Below are 21,893 nucleotides of genomic sequence, written 5' to 3'. Positions count from 1 at the left end.
ACTACTACTACTACTACTACTACTACTAATAATAATAATAATAATAATAATAATAATAATAATAATAATGCAACCCATAACAAAACCAAGCAAAAGAATGGATAATCAGAAATATTATAAAATAGTTGATTTAGGAGTTACACACACACACATATTACTGTGCAACACCCCTCCAAAATCATACAAGACTAAACTCATACTGTAAATACCCAACAAAATGAACAAAACCCACATGTTCCATAGAAGGCCGATACCCGACAGAAGGACACAACCTGCACTTACAAACAACATACAAGATAAAAATACAACCAAAGATTCAAACAAAACCCTATACAAAACACACTGATACAATACAATATCTCCCCCCAACCCCACCAAAAAATGCAGCACACACCACTCCACCAGCACAAAGGTGCAACAAATGATGCAATAGAAAGTTGCTTGAAACATTCAGATGTTGAAAGATAATAGTGGTGGTGAATGCTACCTTACCTTAGTTTATGAGAGACAGGAGTTTCTGAAAGACTCTGGTTATAACAGTGAAAATGAAGCTGGACCTTTAAGGGAAGGCCTCTTGCTGGGCAGTGGTTCAGTAAAGATGCAGACTGACCACAGATGTCATCCTAAAACAGCATCAGCAGATAATAGAGCAAGGAGGAGGAAGTGGACCAGCGAAGAAAACAGGATAGTGATACGGTGCTACTTAGAAAGTGAACCTAAAAGAAGGGGTTATAAAAAAGGGATGTTAACACTTTGGATAGAGAAGGGTATGTCTAAAGTGACTGAGCAGAGATTAGTTGATCAAGCCAATGCTATTAGGAAAAGAAAGTGGATGACAGAATTGGAGGTAGAAGAGATCACAAGAGAACTGGAAAGAAGACCAGGCAGTGGGAAAGACAAACAATAACATAAGAAATACATCTCAAACCAAAGAACCTAAAGAAAAAATAATAATAGCACAACCAATAAGGAAGGGACAACTGGCACCAATGACTTAAGTGATTTAAGTGAGGAAGATCAGAAGATTTTAGATGAGTTGCAGGAAGTAATGAGTAAAGAAGTAAGGAAAAGAGTGCCAGCATTAAAAGACATCAACAGAAGGAAGCTACAGGAAATGACTAGGAAAGTAGATTCTGTTATCAGAAGAAATATAGAAGGCATATGCAGGAGGAGTAGTAGTCACCAGAAGATTAGATATCTCACAGGAAAAGATTTTAAAAAAGCAAATGTGAAAAAGGAGACTACAAAATAAAGTGAAGACTTTAATAGAAACCTGGAAACTGAACAAGTTAGGAAACACAAGATGCAAATCTTCCTTCGAAGAGAAAGGATTTGGGACAGTAATAGAAGAGTTAAAACAGTGTATCATAGCAGTAGCAGGCAAGCTCTCCAGATATCAGAAAAGAATAGATTAGTATCAACAGAATAGATTATTCGAGACAAACCAGAGGAGATTTTATAACCAAATAAATAGTGGAGAATGAAGTACTGAAGATGAGAAACCTAATGCAGAAGAAGCTAGAATGTTCTGGAGTAATATTTGGGATAAACTAATCAATCACAATAGAGATGCAGTATAGTTGAAGAAAGTGAGGGAACAAGTAGTGAGTGAGAAGCAGCCATATCTAAGATTAACTAGTGCATTAATGAGTAAAGTGTTAGGAAAAATGCCAAACTGGAAGGGCCCAGGACCAGATTTAGTTCAAGGATATTGGCTAAAGAAATTCAGTAGTTTATATGGGAGACTGAGGGAAACAACTTCAAGATTGCCTTAATGGAGGAATAATACCTGATTGGATGACTAGACGGAAGACAATACTCATTATGAAGGATAAGAGCAAGGGTAATACAGCTAGCAACTATAGACCAATCACTTGCTTACCATTAGTGTGGAAGCGGGTAACAGGAATGCTTTCAAAAAGCATTTACGAGCACCTTGACAACCAGAATTTACTACCAGAAGAACAGAAAGGTTGTAGGAAGAAGGCCAGAGGAATGCACGATCTATTATACATAGATAAAGCAGTTCTAAATGAAGAAGATAGAAAGAAAAATCTACCAACAGCATGGCCAGATTATAGGAAAGCCTATACATGATCCCATACGCATGGACAAGTGAATGTTTGAGTATGTTTTATATAGCAGACAACATAAGAGAATTAATTAGCTTTAGCATGAAGAAATGGAAAGTAGATCTCTAACCCAGGTGACACACAAAATTAATATCAAAAGAAGAATTTTCCTGGGGAACTCGTCCCCTTTAATATTTGTTCTATCCCCCCCAGTTTAGTATTAAAAAAGGCAAAGGCAGGGTGTCAGTTTAGAAATAGTAATGGAAAAATTAAACCATTTGCTCTACTTGGATGATCTGAAGCCTTTTAGTAAGAATGAAAAAGAGATAGATTCCTTAATACAGACTATAAGACTCTTCAACAAAGATATAAGCACAGAATTTGGCATAGATAAGTGTGCAATATTAGTTATGAGAAGGGGACATGTAGTCAACAGCGAAGGCATCCAATTACTGAATGGTCATATATTAAAATTATTGAAAGGAGGAGAGTTATAAGTAACTAAGAGTATCAGAATCTAACATAATACTAACTACAGAAATGAAAACGAAAATTGAGAAGGAGTACATCAGAAGGGTGAGGAAGCTAATGAAGTCAAAGCTAAATGGTCTGAATATAGTGAAGGCTGTAAATACTTGGGCAGTATCATTACTTAGATACTCATCAGCTTTTGTAGATTTGTCAAAAACTGAATTAGCAAAGCTAGACAGATGAACTAGGAAGGAATTCAATATGAATGGAGGACTTCACTCAAGGGCAGGAGTAGCAAGATTATACCTACTAGAAAAGAAGGTAGAAGAGGGTTACTATTAGTGGAAGACTGTGTGGAGTTAGCTAGAGTAGATATAAACTCCTATGTAGATAATAATAAAGAAATTTTATTAAAAGCTGTCAGAGTCAGAGCAAGACGTAGGGAAACCAAAACACCAGACGAACTTAAAAACCAGAAAAAAAGAACAGAAATTATCTGACTGGCAGGAGAAGGCATTGCATGGTAGATTCCCAAAGATAGTTTCAGCAAATAGTAGTACTGAGACATGGCTATGACTGAAGAGGGAGAGAGAAAGTTTGTTAGTAGCTGCACAAGATCAAGCATTAAGGACTAAATGGATAAAAGCCAAAATAGACAAAAATCAAGTAGATTCCCAATGTAGATTATGCAAATCAAAAGAGGAAAATGTTACTCATACAGTAAGTGAATGTAGCATGCTGGCACAGAAAGAATACAAGAAAAAACATGACAATCTAGGGAGAGCAATCTACTGGGAGCTTTGTAGAAAGCTAGGATTTGAACATACTGATAAATGGTATGAACATGGACCTAATTAAGTACTAGAAAGTAAGAAGTAAAAGATGTTGTGGGACTTTAACATTCAAACTGACAGAGTAATAGAAGCTAAAAGGCCTGATTTGATAGTAGTAAATAAAAAGAATACAAAGTGCCAGATAATTGACTTTACAGTCCCAAATGATGAAAAAATTAATATGAGAAGTATAGAAAAAATAGCAAAGTAGCAGGACTTAGCTATTGAATTACAGATACTATGGAAAGTGCAGGTAAAATGTAGTAGTTATAGGTGCATTGGGAACTATCCCTAAAGATCTGAACAGATGGACAGAGGAAATAGGCATACAGCTACAGAAAACAGTATTACGGGCAACTAGGATACTTGGAGGGTTCTTGGCATCTAAGGCAACTTGTTGTAGCTTGATGTTAGGATTCTTTTCTTTTCCAACAGTCTAATCTGTTGAGTGTATAATAATAATAATAATAATAATAATAATAATAATAATAATAATAATATAATTACTATTTTTAGTATCTCTCATAAAATTACAAAATCAACAATATATACAGCAATACAATGGTGTAGTAAGAAAGCCTTTCTTTTCAAAGATTTTTTTTCTTTAAAATAAAATTTGCTAATAATGAATAAAAATAGCTGTTCATACACCAGAATATTTCAATAAACTAAATTATAGTAAATTAGGACAACGAAACACCAGAACAATTAATCAATTTAATAGCTTTCCTAAATAATATTCAGTTGTGCAAATGAGCAGCAATGTGGTATAAGCAAATATAAACCAGTGTGTGGTCAAGATGATAAAAAGATTACCAACTGGAAAGCTTGTATTAGGAGCATTGCATTGTTACTATGGTAACACAATCCACTAAAAAGAATAGAATGTAAGAAAATCTGTGATAGTTTGCATTTGAAAAATTCATTTGGTAAAGTTTTGAAAATTAGGATAAGTACATAAGCTTCAGGAAAACAAGAATATTAGTGTTATGAATTAAGCTCTTCTTTAGAAAGAAAATATTTATGATAGAAGTATTAAGAGGAGGTCAAGAACAATAGTGAAGAGTAAAGAGCACTGGATGAAGGACAATGGTGAGTTATAGGGACTAGAAGAAAATAAGTAGCCTGGATGGAGCTAAAAGAAGGCTGCAACAGATTAAAGGGTGTTGTAAGTACTGACACTTTACAGAAATGTATTGTTGATAAGAAGTTGGTTCCACAATCATGTGGTTCCAGGATCAATGTTATGGCATGACATCTTGGACAAGTGTCTTGTATCATAACCTTGAGGGTGACATTTTATAGATGGAAATCGTTGAAGATGCTGGCCTGTGTGTGCATGTGCATTTGCATGTGTGTATTATGTATGTATACCCACCAACGCGCCCAAAGCACACACATATATATTAATGAAGTGTACAGTATTATATATCTGTCACAGCCAATCTTATCTGTTTCGTGCTAAGGGTACAATGGAGTGTTAGGTAACAGTCTGATTATATAACCCTATGCTCATCAGAGGTAGCCGATATGGAATGAAATATATATACATATACATATATATACATGTGTCTTCTACTGGAACTTTGGAGGGGATTTGGTAGACGGAAACTGAAAGAGGCCTGTGGTATATATATATATATATATATATATATATATATATATATATATATCAGGCCATCCCATAAGTTCTGTCTGAATTTACCTCTTTTAGAATTGAATGAAGTTTAAAAGTATTTTAGAATGTCTAATGGAATTAAAAATTATTTTTATGCATTTGTGTACTTTTAAACTAATTAAATATTATTTTACAGAATAATAGAATTAAAATTTCCTTGATTAAAACTCTTTCTAACATGGAAGTATCCAAAGAGCATCTGAGGCACATAATGCTTTATGAGTACAAAAACGGAAACTCTGCAGCTGAAGCGACTCAAAACATACACTCAGTTTATGGGAAAGAATGCTTGAATGAAAGAACTTGCAGAAGATGGTTTGCAAAATTCAGAAGTAGAAATTTCAGCCTTGAAGGTGAAAATCGAACAGGACGTCCAGTTGAGTTTGATGATAAACTCCTTGAGGCATTACTTGAAGAAAATCCTGCATTATCAGTTGAAGAATTGGCAATAAAGCTTAGTTCAAACCATACAACTGTTCATCGTCATCTTCAACAACTTGGAAAGGTTCCTAAACTTGGAAAATGGGTGCCTCATGAATTGTCCAAAAGCAACTGCAAATCCCGAGTTGACATCTGCTCTTCTCTCCATTCTTGTGAACTCATTTCACCCTTTTTGGATAGACTTGTGACTGGTGATGAAAAATGGATCTTCTATCGAAATGTTATACGTCGTAAACAGTGGCTTGGTAAAAGTTAAAAGGCTCAAACACAACTGAGAAGGGAACTTCATGGGAAAAAGTTTCTTCTCTCTATCTGGTGGGATTGCAAAGGAGTCATTCACTTTGAATTGTTACCACCTAATGCAACAATCAATGCTCAAGTCTACTGTCAGCAATTAGAGTGTTTGAACCAAGCTTTGAAGAAAAAATGACCCGCTTTAGTGAATCGAAAAGGAGTGATGTTTCATCAGGACAATGCGCGACCCCACACTGCAAAGATCACATCACAGAAGATCGAAGAGCTTGATTGGGAAAAAATTCCTCATCCACCTTATTCTTCCGACCTTGCTCCTTCAGACTACCATTTGTTTTGTAGTTTAGAGAATCATTTGGGGGACATAACTTTCGCAAGCCAGGAGGAGGTCGAAACTGACATTTCAGAGTTCTTCGCTTTGAAACCAAAAGAGTTTTACATTGATGGGATTAAAAAGCTTGTAAATAGGTGGAAGGAACTCATAGATAATCAGGGAAAGTATATTGATGATTAAATTTCAATTAAATATAACAATTAATCACTTGTTTTCTTTATTCAAAATTCGGACAGCACTTATGGGATGACCTGATATATATATATATAATTCCCGCCACTTACATAGGTAAATAGTGATAAACAGTCTTCTGTGTACTATAATGGATAAGCGGTGTTCGTTTGGTATGTTGAATTTCTGTCTATTTCTATTTCTCTTGACCATATTATACTGACGAGTAGAGGTTGTATAACACTACAATAATTACGAAATCATGATCTATAATTCAGTCTGTTTTTAAGGGGCTGGCTTTGAGAGTTGCATTTCCTCGCGTTCTGTAAAAATGTGTTTTTTATGGTAGTCTGACCTTAGAGTCCCTCATAGCATGAGGCATTATTGTATAGTAATGCCCTTATATATATATATATCTACATATATATAGATTCAGGTGAATATAGTATTTAAGTTAAGGCACCAGAATTTAGTAAGGTATTATCCATACAATTTCAAAGTAAGGTGATTAAAATCAAAATAAGCAACAAGGATATCTAGAGGTGATGCAGTACGATTGTTTCATGCCACTCTATATTTAATTGAACAATGTAATCATTACATCAAATTAAAATGCAGAGCAATCCTAAGCTGCACAAAGACATAGAATTTAATTAAATTAGAACAGATGGACACTTTAAATTGATGTAATGATTACATTGTTCAATTAAATGGAGGGGCATGAAATGATCGTATTGCATTACCTCTGGATATCCTTGTTGCTTATTTTGATTATATATATATGTATATATTTACGTGTGTCTGTGTTTGTCCACACACCACTTGACAACTGATATTGGTATGTTTACATCCCTGTAACTTAGCGGTTTGGCAAAAGAGAGCAATAAGATAAATACTCGGTGTACAAAGAATAAGTCCTGAGGTTGATTTATTCAACTAAAACCCTTTAAGGTGGTGTTCCAGCATGGCTGCAGTCAAATGACAGACAAGTAAAAGAATATATATATATATATATATATATATATATATATATATATACTGAAAGGCACACTGAAAGGTAAGTGTGGTGAGATTGTTGAGATGCTTGAACGGAGACGCGTAGATATGCTGCATCGGAGACGCTGCATCCAAGAAGTAAGGTGGAGAGGAGGTTCCGCTAGGTTCCTCACAGGCAAAGAACACAGGTACAAGATTTTCTGGGCGGGGAACACTGATGGGGTCGGGGGCATGGGAATACTTCTTGCAGAGAAATGGGTGTGGATAAGGTTATCGAGGGAGTCAGAGTATATGACAGAGTACTTAAAATTAGACTAGTGCTGTACCATAGGTTAGCTACCATCATCTCGGCCTATGCCCCTCAACCGGGACTACCGGATTGGCAGAAAGACCAATTCTATGACACCCTGTTGCAAATTATCTCATTGACGAATGACAGGGACCTTCTCTTTGTGGCTGGTGATTTCAATGGACATGTTGGACAACATGCAGGGGGCTTCCATGGCGTACATGGAGGCTAGGGCTTCAGTTCCCGCAATGAGGAGGGAACCAGACTGTTGGAGTTCTGTGATGCAAATGATCTTATGGTTTGCAATACCAACTTCAGGAAACCTGCCTGTCACCTAGTCACCTACCGTTCCGGCAGACACACTAGCCAAATCGACTACATCCTCACCAGAAATAGGGAAAGAGGACAGCTTATAAATGCCAAACCCTTCTCAGGCAAAGAATGTACCCCTCAACACAGATTAGTAGTTAGCTACTTTGGGATCAAGGCTAAATGGATGCCCCAGAAGTGGACCAGCATGGAGGAGAAGGGTCTGGAAGCTTAAAGATCCTGCAAATGGACAGAGATTTAGAAATGTCTTACTTGAAACTTTTGATGAAGTAGAAGAGGATATAGCATCACACAATGTGGAAGACGATTGGAGGTTTCTATGGGACAACCTGCTGAGAGCCACTGACCAGATCTGTGGATGGTGTAAAGTCTCCTCCTGACCCAAAGTAACGTGGTGGTGGAACAATGTGGTTGACAGGGCTATTAGACAAAAGAAACAGGCTTGGAAGGACTGGAAGAACGGAGGTAGCAGGGAATTGTATCAGACTGCCAGAAGGGAAGCTAGGAGACAGGTTTACTTAGCCAGAGGGGAAGCAAATAAGAAAAAATTTGCCAATGTTCTGCGCCGTGAGGACCAAAGACTTGAAGTATTTTGTGATGTTGTAGGAGAGAAGTGTGTCCGCACGGATGATGGCTCACTTACACTAAACGAGCCTGCAAAGAGAGAGGTTTGGAGATGCCACTATGAAAGGTTGCTTAATAAAGAGAATGAATGGGAGGAAGAGAGTCTGCCGCATGTCGACCTAACAGAGGGACCAGCCATCCTTATTGACAGTACCTTGGTAGATAAAGCGATCAAGAGTATGAAGACAAGGAAAGCCTCCAGCCCATCAGGAATCATTGCAGAGATGCTCAAAATATCTGGCAGTGTTGGCTATAGCCTAGTCACCAGTATAGTTAATCAGGTGATACATGAAGGAGTCATACCCAATGACTAGTGTAGCAGCACCATAGTCAACTGCTACAAAGGTAAAGGTGAGGCTTTAGACACAAACAATTACAGAGGTATCAAGTTGTTGGATTAGTTAATGAAGGTCACCGAGAGAGCCCAACTAATTAGGGAGAGAGTCAGTTTAGATGAGATGCAGTTTGGGTTCGTTCCAGGGAAAAGTACCACTAATGCTATATTTCTGGTAAGACAGCTGCAGCAGAAATACCTAGCCAAAGATAAACCTCTGAACCTGGCTTTCGTTGACATGGAGGAAGCCTTTGACTGGGTCCCCTGCTCCCTTATCTGTTGGTCAATGAGGAAACTAGGGATAGATGAGTGGTTAGTGAGAGCTGTGAAAGCCATGTACAGGGACACTGTCAGTAAGGTGAGGGTTAGCAACGAGTACAGTGAAGAATCCCGGGTAGAGGTAGGGGTCCACCAAGGTTCAGTCCTCAGCCCCCTCCTATTTATTATAGTCCTCCAGGCAATAACAGAGGAATTCAAGACGGGATGCCCCTGGAAGCTCCTCTATGCTGATGACCTTGCCCTAATTGCTGAGTCACTACCAGAACTAGAGGAGAAATTTCAGGTGTGGAAGCAAGGACTGGAATTGAAGGGCCTTAGAGTCAACCTAGCTAAAACCAAAGTCCCAATAAGTAGGAAGGTAGACAAAACACAAACCCCTTCAGGTAGATGGCCCTACTCGATCTGTAGAAAACGCGTAGGTAGAAACTCCATAAGATGTACCAGTGTAAGCTATGGACACATAAGGGGTGCAGCAATATCAAAGGAAGGCTAACTAGCAAGATAGTTTTTGTATGTGGCAGATACTGAGGGGCAGTGACCAAGTTTGTAGCAGGGGAGGGTGTGCTGAAAATGTAGCTGCTAGAATAAGAATAGCCTGGGCAAAGTTTAGAGAGCTCTTACCTCTGCTGGTGACAAAGGGCCTCTCACTCAGAGTAAAAGGCAGACTGTATGACGCATGTGTACAAACAGTCATGCTACATGGCAGTGAAACATGGGCTGTGACTGCTGAGGACATGCGTAAGCTTGCAAGAAACGAAGCCAGTATGCTCCAATGGATGTGTAATATCAGTGTGCATACTTGACAGAGTGTAAGTACCTTGAGAGAAAAGTTAGACCTAAGAAGCATCAGTTGTGGTGTGCAAGAGAGACGATTGCGCTGGTATGGACATGTGACAAGAATGGATGAGCATAGCTGTGTGAAAAAGTGCCACACCCTAGCAGTTGTGGGAACCTGTGGAAGAGATAGACCCAGGAAGACCTGGGATGAGGTGCTGGAGCACAACCTTCGAACTTTAGGCTTCACCGAGGCAATGACTAGTGACCAGTACCTTTGGAAATATGCAGTATGTGAGAAGACCCAGCAAGCCAAGTGAGAGCATAATCTGTGGCCTCTGTCAGAAGTGTAGCCAGCTCACTTATTCGTATCTTTACTTCATTGGACATTTAAAGTCTAATTACGAAGACCTGTTGAGGCAAGTGAATTTGAAATCGAACCACATTCGACAACTGGCACCCATGCCAACCCCTCCCTCATTGGACACTAAACTCTGCTTGCGAAGACCTGTTGAAGCAAGTGAAATTGAAATCGTAATTGAACCATATTCAATGACTGGCACCTGTGCCAATGGAGCACTAACAGCACTGTCCGAGCATGATCATTGCCAGAGCAGCTGTCTAGCTTCCGTGCTAGTGGCCCTTAAATAACACCATTTGAGCATGATCGTTACCAGCGTTGCCTTACTGGCACTTGTGCCGGTGGCATATTTAGAAAATCATTTGAGCAAGGTCGTTGCCAGTGCTACTGGACTGGCTCCTGTGCAGGTGACACATAAAAGACACCATTTTGGGCGTGGCTATTGCCAGTACCATGTGACTGGCCCTCCTGCCAGTGGTACATAAAAGCACCCACTACACTCTTGCAGTGGTTGGCATTAGGAAGGGCATCCAGCTGTAGAAACTCTACCAGATCAGATTGGAGCCTGGTGCAGCCATCCGGTTCACCAGTCCTCAGTCAAATCGTCCAACCCATGCTAGCATGGAAAGCGGACATTAAACGATGATGATGATGATATATATATATATATATATATATATATATATACACATACATACATACATACATACATACATATATATATATATATATATACACACACACATACATACAAAGTGGTATCAAAAGGTTCCCAGACCACTTATGTTTAAAATGGCAACCTTTGAGTTGAGTTGCCTTTTCATCTTGGGGAAAAGATTGAAGTCCACAGGTATTAAATCTAGTGAATAGGGCAGGTGTGGAAGTGATACCATGTTGTTTTTGGTAAGTTCACAAGTGAGGAGAGCTTGGTGACATGGTGTGTTGTTGTTGAGAAAAATCCAATTCTTCACACTCCACAGATCTGGTCATTTTCATTGAATGCCCTCCCTCAAACACTTAAAAATGTCGCAGCAGAACTCTTGATTGATGGTCTGGCCCTGGGAGACGAATTCTCAATGCACAATACCACATTTCTGAGGGTGACGCTTGTGACAGATTTACCAGATCACTCATTGTCTTCCAGGGATGTTCTCCCATTTTTGAAGCACCTGTACCACTTGAAACATTGCATACAACTCATTACCACATCAGTATAAGCTTGCTGAAGTATGCTCAATGTCTCTGTAGCAGACTTCCCAAGTTTAATGCAAAATTTCATATTGGCTTTTTGTTCCAACTTTCTGTCCGTGACAAAATTGCAGACTACAGCATACACATGATCACAAAAACACAAATTTCACGACTTGCCAAGTAAAAACAGTGATGTCACTAGGCACACTGCCTCATGAAGGTCACTGCTAGCTCTCACTGCACATGCAACCATGTACAGCCATCTGTTGGTACTACCTATATATGCATGCATACATCCATACAAACAGCCATGCTACATAGCAGTGAGACATGGGTTGTGACTGCAGACAATATGTGAAGGCTTGGAAGAAAGGAAGCCAGCATGCTCTGCTGGATGTGCAATGTCAGTACGTATGAAAGAGTGTAAATCTTTAAAGAGAAAAATTAGGTATCAGAAGCATCAGACGTAGTGTGTAAGAGAGAAAATTGCACTGGCATGGTCATGTGATGAATATGGATAAGGACAGCTGCATAAAGAAGTGCTGACCTCTAATTGTGGAAGGAACCTAGGCAAGAGGTAGACCCAGGAAGACATGGAATGAAGTGTTGAGAAAAGATTTTCAGATGCCGAGCTTCAGAGAGATGACAAGTGACTGAGGTTTCTGGTGATTTGCTGTGCTTGAGAAGACATCAAGCTAAGTGAAAACATGGCCATCAACACATACATGCATGTCATTTATGGTCATGCCCCACCTCATACACACATTATCTGACCTCCATCAAAACTCCCCCATCTTCCTAACACCCGCAGCAGCCCCCTCCCCTCACTTGTCTCTCTCATATGCCTATCTGCATACTCTCCATGCCCTCCTAGTCTTCCTTATTGCCCTCTCCCTCCAATTTCCCTCACCATCATTTATGACAGTCATGTCTTCCCCATCTCTAAGCCTATCTCCTCACATTTTTATGGAACATCCCTCTCTATCCCCTCTATACTACTTATACCACCAGCCCACACTGTTCACTGGGGGTAGGCCCCAAAACATCTCCAACATTACCTCTCTCTGACTGCCTCTCTGTCTTTCTCTCTAACTTTCTTCCACTTTCCTCCGCCCTTCTCTTTCCTTGTTCTACCAGAGTGGACAAGTATCTCCTCTCCAGTAAGACAATTATCATACTCTAATCTCTTGTCTGGCATAGAGACACTACCCTTAGTTCCATTCTTCCTCTCAACTAAGTGGTATTTGTCTTGCAAGTTACTTGACAACCCTGCTAGAGTTGATGTCACATAAAAAGTACCTGTGTTGTTGCCACATAAAAAGTACCTGTGTTGGTGTCACATAAAAAGTACCTGTGTTGGTGTCACATAAAAAGTACCTGTGCTGGTACCACATAAAAGGCACCCAGTACACTCTGTAAAGTGGTTGATATTAGGAAGGGCATCCAGCCTTAGAAACCATACCCAAAAAGACAACTAGAGCCTGGTGCAGCTCTCTAGGTTGTCATCTCTGGTCAAACTGTCCAACCCATGCCAGTATGGAAAACAGACATTAACCCTTTCGTTACTGTATATATTTTGAGATGCTCTGTGTTTCTTTCAATTACTTTAAATATAACAAAGAATTTACTAAAATAACTTAGTTATCATTCAGCTAGTATTAGGAACATAAATTGTGACTAAGGTTTGGTGGAAGATTTTAATTCAAAACTTATGAAAACAAGACATTTGTACTCAGAGCCAGTTTCAGCCGGGTTGGTAATGAAAGGGTTAAATGATGATGAAGATGATATATCTGTATCTATCTATCTTTACATACACACACACACACACACACACAGATATATACATACACACACCACACACAAATACAGACACACACACACACACACACACACACACACACACAAAGTAGAAAGAAAGAATGAACAGGCAAACAATGGGTATCAATTTAGAGCAAGGAATTTCTGATTTAAATATCATTGTAGAGTTGTTACAATAGAACTGTTGGAGTAGAATGTATCATATAAATAAGGGAGTAAGGTGTGCAGATAGTTTCTTACAGTAACTGCTAGAATAGCTGTACATATGGTTCATTTCTCAGTGAATGAAGATAAGCTTTCCACATAATAGCTGACTATTCCATATTCAGAGAAGAAGAATTAAGGAAGATTCTTAGTAGAAGATATTAGTAGTAACCGATTCCTTTGTTCAAGAGAGAGTGAGATAGATTATCAGTGTGGAAGGCTTGTGAGGTATAAAGGACAGCATAAAAGAAAGATAGAATCATGAATGCATGAGAGTAGATAGGGATTAACTTGCACAACAAATAATAGGCACATATAAATTAAGGGTTAGTATATCCTTTTCTGAGCATTTTGTAGTAACAGCACTAGGCTAAAATTAGACTGACAAGTGATAAATGTTGAACCATGTAGTTCATACAATTATAATTGTACTCTTGTTTGATTAGTAAATCTAAAGTTCATTATTGAAAATTACGAGTAGTATAAAACACAAAAAAGAATGGAGAATTATATATTTTTTTAAAAATTCATGATTTATAATCCAATGTATTTCAGATGAGCCAGTGTTATGTAATACATTGATGTGTTAATTTTACAACTAAATTGACCCATAATTAATCAATTATAGTATTACATATATCTAGAAGATCTACACTAGCACATCCTCCACAGAGTAACCACACTGTGAAGAATGTAGGGCAGAGAACCATCAGGATATATTTGTAAACTACCTACTGTAATGAGTGAAAAGAAGTACAGTCATTATCAAAAGTAAATCAAATAAGGTTCAAGCAGTATTGAAACATGATTTAGTAATACCTTCTACTGTAATTAAACTTTTACTGACCTAGACTAAAATAGATAAAAATCAATAAGATAAATATAATCCAAGTAGTACTAAAATATATTACTATTTAGGTCAGTGAAGTTGCTAACATTAATGCCTTTAGAAAAAGTTTTCAGTGTGGAAGACATATTAGTTAATTAAAGTTACTTAGTGGAAAATAACTTGTGAATTAATTCTATTCATAACAAATGATTTATTGTATTTTATCTATTGCTGAACCATTCAGTGCTAAGGATTTTTTCTTTAATAGTGGGGTTTTTTTTTTCTGTAAATCACACCATACATACTGAATTCATCTTATTTTTTCAGCTTAATTTTGAAATATTTTCTCTTCAGTAGACTACAGCTTTTTATAAATAGAATGAAAGCATAAGTTATACTTTTCTTTGTAACTTGAATTAATTAGTATATCTTTCACACTGATGCCAAAGGGCAAGCAGCTGTAGAAAATCTGTCTCAACAAATTCTCTCTGACCCATGCAAACATGGAAAAGTGGATGCTAAGTGACGATGATGATGATGATGTGTGTGTGTGTGTGTATAAGACAAGACATAAATAATGGCCATTACATATTTCTTTATTGTAATAAATTTGACTTACAGCTGTTTCCAGTAGCCATTATAGGTTTGTTATTGATTGGTTTACTCAATTAGCCCATTGATCAGTTGAGAAAAATTGATCAACCTAGAGAATTAATGCTATTTTCACCAGTCATTTCTGGTTATGACTAAGCAGAACACTGAAAGAATTGTACAAGCATGGAGTGGGGTACAAAGAGCAGTAATAAGTATAAGTATAAAGTGAATGGAAAAGAGACAAAAGAGGAAAGGGGAAGAGGATTGATGATTTGGAAAAACTATATGAAATAAGATGAAGAAGATGTGAACTCTAACTAGAGGAGTCACTCCAAATACTTATGTCAGAAAGTAACCTAATTAACAACAGACAGGAATTAGAGATATACTGTAAGCATTTCTATAATAAATCTTTCAGTAGGTTCCCTAGATAACTTTTAACACTATAGTGAGAGACAATGATCAAGGTGGGTATGATGCCTGAGGGATAAATACAAGTTCAATTTTTCTGAACTGATTAATGGGCCAATTGAGTAAACCTATCAATAACGAACCTATAATGACTACCGGAAACAACTGTAAGTCAAATTTAATACAATAAAGAAATATGTAATGATCATTATTTATGCCTTGTCTTGTATATTACTCTGTGTAAAAAAAAAAAAAAAAACAGTATAACTGGAACATGTCCAGATATTTACAATATAGAATGGTACTGAACTATAACATCAGACCCTGCCACAAGAATATGCAGAGTTCTTAACTAATTTAAGCAATATTGTTAGCTTAGCATACTAAAAGAGAGCTTATAAGGTATTTTTCCAAGACTGATAATCCTTTACTAATAACTCTGCTACATGTGTGTGTGTGTGTGTGTGTGTGTGTGTGTGTGTGTGTGTGTATAGAAGAAAAGAAAATGGAGAGTTGAAAGTTAATAGTTATTTATTAATAAAATGATACTTCATACTTCCTACAGCTGTTTCAGTTGTGCTTATCAAATAAATTACAAATTTATTGTTTTAATTTGTATATATAATGTATGAATACAATATCATCAGAGGAAAAAATATACAATAAAAGATTACATGTTAACCTCTTAGTTCATACTGCCAGTATGAACTATATATATATATATATATATATATATATATATATATATATATATATGTATGTATGTGTGTGTGTGTGTGTATATATATATATATATATATATATATATATATATGTAAATTGGGTCATCCCATAAATAATGCGGTTTTTTAATACTCCATTATTTTTCAAAATTAAGATAAATTTCTTTTTAAATGTAAAATATACTCTCCTTCATTTTCTACAATGTTCTTCCAACTATCTGGTAGACTTGCAAGGCCCCTCTTTCAAAATTCACTTGTCTGTGACCAAAAATACTCTTTTCAGTACTGTTGTGACCTCGTCTATAGAATTCATATTTTGTTCAAATGATTTTGAAGATAGCGAAATAAATGATAATCAGATGGTGCAATGTCCAGCGAATATGGTGGGTGGGACATCATTTCCCATTCAAATTGCTCCAGCCTTTGGAATGTAATCCTTGCTGTATGTGGCCGAGCATTATCCTGATGGACGAACACCTTTTGTCTTGAAACCAAAGATGGTCATTTTTCTTCTAGCACTGACTTAAACCACTCAAGCTGCTCACAGTAGATCTCCTTTGTTGTTGTTTGGTTTGGGTTTAAAAGTTCAAAGTAGACTAAATCTTTCATATTCCACCAAACAGATAACAACACCATATGTGGGTGAAGGCCTTTAACCTGGAGTACAGTGTTTCTCCTTTCCTTACCCACTGTTTTCGGTGCTTGACATTTTTATAGAGAACCATTTCTCGTCACCAGTCATTATTTGATCCAAAAAAGGTTCATTCATAAGATGTGACAACAAAGAAGAACACACATTCACTCTCAGTGCGCGATTAGACTCGGAAAGTTTGTGAGGAACCCATTGACCCAATTTGCTAACTTGTCCGATGGCAGACAGGTGTCAATGAATGGTTGAATGACCAAATCCAAGCTTCTCTGTTTGGAATTTCTGGAACCACCGTTGACACTGGCTTATGCTTATTGTTTGATCCCCACATACTGCATTCATATTCCTTGCACTTTCTTTTGCATTCTTGCCTTTATTGAACTCATAAAGTAAAATATGCCAAATATGCTCCTTTGTCACTTCTATTACAGCTCTGAAAAAATAATTGTTAAAACTGAACTGTACTCTTCAAAATTTGCACTAAGAATAAGTACAAAGTAAAATTACTACCTGCTTTTATAGCAAATTGGTGCAGGTAGTTTATCCCGACACCTTCCGACTTTTAGTTTATGTAATTGAAAAAACTGCATTATTTATGGGATGACTCAATATATATAATGTATGCATGTATGTATGTATGTGTGTATGTATGTATGTATGTATGTATGTATGTATGTATGTATAGCACAGGCTTCTTTTAAGTTCCTTCAAACAAATGAAGTCACAAGAGTAGAAGAAACATGTTCAGTGTGCTGTGCAGTGGAACTGAACTTGAAACCATGTGGTCATGAAGCAAATATATAATTTTTAATTCTTTTAATGTTTCAGTATGGCTATGGTGAGGCAATCCTTTCAATGGTTTTAATTGTTTACATCAATCCAAGTACTTTTGATGATCTAATGAAATAAATACAAATTTACAAATGTTAGAAAATATAAACTACCCCATCACACTCTTATGAAAGCTTTCACCCTGTCATCCTCTCCCATGATCTACTGTTCATATCCTCTCATGCTCATCTTCTTGTACCATGAGATTTTGCTCTAATACCCCATCACTGCCTTCCTTTTATCTCCTTCAGCCATCTATCTCCTCGATATTAAATTCCTGTGCTCGTGCCTTTATCATATTTTAGCCCTTCAACACCTAGCATAAAGCCACCCACTTCCACCTTCCCCTCCTGCATACTTCTACCTTTTCCTTTTACCCTGTTCTTTTTCTGTCTTGCAGCCTCACTATTACTGGTGGCATGAAAAAGTATCCAGTACACTTTGTAAAGTGGTTGGCATGATGTAAGGAAGGACATTCAGCTGTAGAAACCATGCCAAAGATGACATTGGAGCTTGACGTGCCCTTGCAGCTCACCAGTTCCTATCAAACCATCCTACTCATGCCAGCATGGAAAGCAGCCATTGAATGATAATTGTTTCATTGTTTCACAAATCACAAAGAACTGTTTCGCAGATCACAATTTGTAGTTAAATTAAGTTGAGAAATAAATATGATGGGACTAGAATGCTAGTCCATCACACTGTCTGAAAACAGCCTAAAGTTTATTCCTAACAACTAGTCACATTTAGGCATGATGAATTCAGTGTTTTGTTCGGAAATACAGAAAGTACTTGCAGAGAAATAGGACTTTTAATCCATGAGATATGAAGGAGATATATTAATTTTGATGTTTAAAAAGAAACCTGTTTAATTGTCATTGTCCTGATGGTCCTAAGACTTTTCTCATAAGAGAAAGCAGATATTTTTAGTTATATTATGAGGTTATATCAAGTATTACAATGAAAAGTTTTTAAGGTAGCAGTGATGTCACAGGTAGCAAAACCACTTACTGGTATTTCTCTTTTTTGAGTTCATACTCTAAAGATAATTATAATACAGGGCAAGAGTTAACTGAAAATTTATCTTAGACCTAGGCAAAAGAAGTCGTTCTGACATAAATTTTTAATTACTTCCTATTAAATAAATCACGTTATTACTTACATCTTATTGGTCAAAAATATATTATTTCTTTCATGTAGGTATGAATTTAAAATCTATACCAAAATAGGTTTCCCCCCAAAATTATAACAGATGACATGGTTTTCATTTTTATATATTGCTTTAAATCACCAAGATAACAAATAGTAAAATTCATAGTGTAGGCACACAATGAATTTGACCATAGTGTATAAAGGACAATAAGTCAAAGAGCCAGTGGTTTGTCATCTGCTCCTAGTACTATAGTGCAACCAAAGCCAAGATAGTTTTTAATGACTACATTAACCAAAACTAAAGTGGTATGATGCTCTATTGGTCTCAAACTGCATAGAAGCTACGTGTGATGAACTAACATTATATCTAGGGTTAATTTAACTTGTATTATATCCGAACATTATATCAAGGGTTAACTCCTTGCAGATGGGAACTGACTGTATCGAAACGCTGTGTGTGTGGCTGGATAATGGCAGAGGTTGTTGCCACATTAGTATACAGTTGGATAGCGGCTGTAGCTGCAACCTACTTTTCTGTTAGGAATTTCTGATAAGCTGAGATTTTTGGTTATTGTTATGTGAAGCCCACAGATGAGGTTATATGCATGTGATTGATGTGTAGTCAAGCATATCTCTGTTGTTAGTGTGAAAAAGTGAATATTACTTCCATTAAGAAGCTTGCAAAAGTGAATAATATTTCTGCTCAGTTTCATAACCTAAAGTGATCTGTAAAAGCATGGACGTTGCTATTGAACTCTTTACGAATTTTCTTGCAATTGGTATGCCTCCAAAACAATGAGTTCAGAGGCATGGAAAACTGATACCAGGGTGTTCCCATCATGTTGATGATGATGATAGCAAGTCAGATTACGATTCAAGCCCAGAGAGCAATTACCAAGAATCTGACAGCAAGAATGATGATGAACTACCACAGCTAGCAAGAATTGTGAGGGACTGTCGTTCATCCTTGGATTCTGATGAACCAGTGGCTGTGTATGCTGGGAGGTCTCATGATACTGCTGAAACTGGTTGAAAAAGGACAATTTCCTGAGGTGACATGGATTCGTGGATCGGACCAAAATTACAATCCCTCATGTGGATGCATCAACCATGCCACTCCAGTTTCTTGGACTTTTCATGACACTGGGACTTATCGAAAACATTTGCACCAAGATGAATCAGTACACTGCAGCCAAATATCATCCTACCTAGTAAAGTCACTCCAGAAAGTGGGTAGACGTCACGCCCGATGAGTTAGACTTATTTCTGTCTTTGGTGATACTGATGGGCCTGCATCTCAAACTAGATATGAAGTTATACTGGACCAGGGATCCAGTTCTGTGGGCACCATTTTTTCACAACATGATGCCCTGTGATCAGTTTAAACAGATTTTACACAATCTGCACTTTAACAACAATGAAGATGACAACCAACTGTTCAAACTGTAGCTAGTCATTGGTATTCTGACTGAAAAGTTCAAAACTGTATATTCCAGACTAGGATGCTGCTATTAGTGAATCTCTTTGGAAATTCAAAGGCAGACTTGAATTTAAGCAGTATGAGCCCACAAAATAGGCAAGATTTAGGATCAAAGTTTTCAAAATGTGCCAGAGTGGTGTTGTGTCAGGATACATGTCAAATTTCAAAATATACTCAAGTTAGAAACAGAGTGACATTCTTATGAGTCAGATGATTGTGTTGGAGCTGAACGATCATCTACTTGGCAGCCCGCAGCTTTTTCTGTCTCTCCATCGACAGAAAACAAATGTAGTCAGAATGGTTTGTCTGAATCGAAAAGACATGCCCAAGGATCTGAATTTGGCCCTGGAAAAGGGTGAGATTGACTTTCATTCCACTACAAGTAGTTTACTTACTTTGGTATGGAAAGATAAAAATCATGTAAAAATGTTATCCACATGACATACTGCTGAAATGTCAGGAATTGAGAAGCGCAGAAATATTGCGAGAAAGCTAAATTGTGTCCTCAGTTACAATGAAGGTAGGGTAAATTTTTCCAATCAAATGGCCACATCTCATTCCTGTGTTAGAAAAACTATCAAATGGTATAAAAAAAAGTGTTTTCCTATCTGCTTGACCTTTGTTTGGTCAATGCCTTTCTTGCATCGAAGGTCATGGGCAGTCGAGAATGATTTCTTGATTTTTGACTAGCATTGATCAGTGTAGCAACTGCCCTCCTAAAGGGTATATATCACAAGGCAGGCCATCTGCTCTATCTGGTCCAGTAAGGTTGACAGAGAGATATTTCCCTGTCATCATTTCGTCATCAAAGAGAAGACCATGACTGTACAGAAGATGTGTTCTTTGTATGAAGCGTGGTGTGCTGACAAAAAACAACTTTGAATGTGAACAGTGCAATGTCTCGCTCTGTACGGCACTGTGTTTTCAAATATACCACACTGAGAAGAATCTGTAAATACATTGTAAAATTCCTTGTATGAAAAATTATGTAGTTACTGAATGATCCAATACTGGTACACAGCACAGACTGTCAGTACTAAATCCATCAGCAAAGGGTTAATAATACTGAAACTAAACATAAATATTGACCCTATAGGTCACTCTTATTCAGAAAAGGATTAGTTTAGCTTTTATAATGCTAATAAATTGATATGTGCACATTTAGGCAAAAAAAATTATATTGTTATTGGTTACCTTCAGTAAAATCAACTTGTGTAGAAAGCTGATCAAACAAAACATTTTAACAGTATTTTCTGCTATGGACATTTTATCTTTATTGTGGAATATAATATTCTAAAACATAGGGATAAAAATATGTACTTGTATTGTGGTTCATAAAAATCTGTTCTATTTTTTAAATAGAAGTGGGGGTGATGCCCATATCCTTTTTAAGATTTCTTAGACAGGGTACAGATGATTCTGGTATAGTAAATCTTTCACTTGAATAAAATACCATGAGAAAATGTCCTACATTCATTATAAAACAGTAGAGAAGATATCAAATTATGGAAAATATTTTCAGCTTTCAGACTCAAGTGAAAATATCAACATTTTTTCATCAAATGCTGAATTTTAAAAAAAATTTGAATTTGAAAAAATTTAAGATATTCACCTGTTCAGCTCCTTCTTGGTAATCTGGTAAAGGTTGAAATGGTATACCCATGGACGCTGGAAAGGCAAAGAAACAGTTTTATTTTATTTTATTAAATTATTTACAGTTCAAGTCAACAAAGATTATAAATAGCAAAAAAAGTGAGATATATGAAAACT

At 37.0% G+C, this 21,893-nt stretch overlaps 1 protein-coding gene across 8 annotated transcripts in view; it reads right to left on the bottom strand.

Annotated features, from left to right (window-relative positions):
* The window catches only part of LOC106874397 (uncharacterized), a 300,833-nt gene that overhangs the window by 31,624 nt on the left and 247,316 nt on the right, over nucleotides 1-21,893 (bottom strand). For all 8 annotated transcript variants that reach the window (XM_089359809.1, XM_052971686.2, XM_089359808.1 and 5 more), the window contains one exon: nucleotides 21,736-21,791. In XM_089359809.1, the coding sequence (XP_089215935.1) occupies nucleotides 21,736-21,791 (56 nt within the window). The remainder of the gene's footprint in view (nucleotides 1-21,735; nucleotides 21,792-21,893) is intronic.

This window comes from Octopus bimaculoides, chromosome 11 (genome assembly GCF_046866305.1).
Source record: "Octopus bimaculoides isolate indiv1 chromosome 11, ASM4686630v1, whole genome shotgun sequence".
Lineage (NCBI taxonomy): Eukaryota > Metazoa > Mollusca > Cephalopoda > Octopoda > Octopodidae > Octopus > Octopus bimaculoides.
Note: the sequence above shows the minus strand (reverse complement) of the source record. Positions and strands in the feature narration are given on the sequence as shown.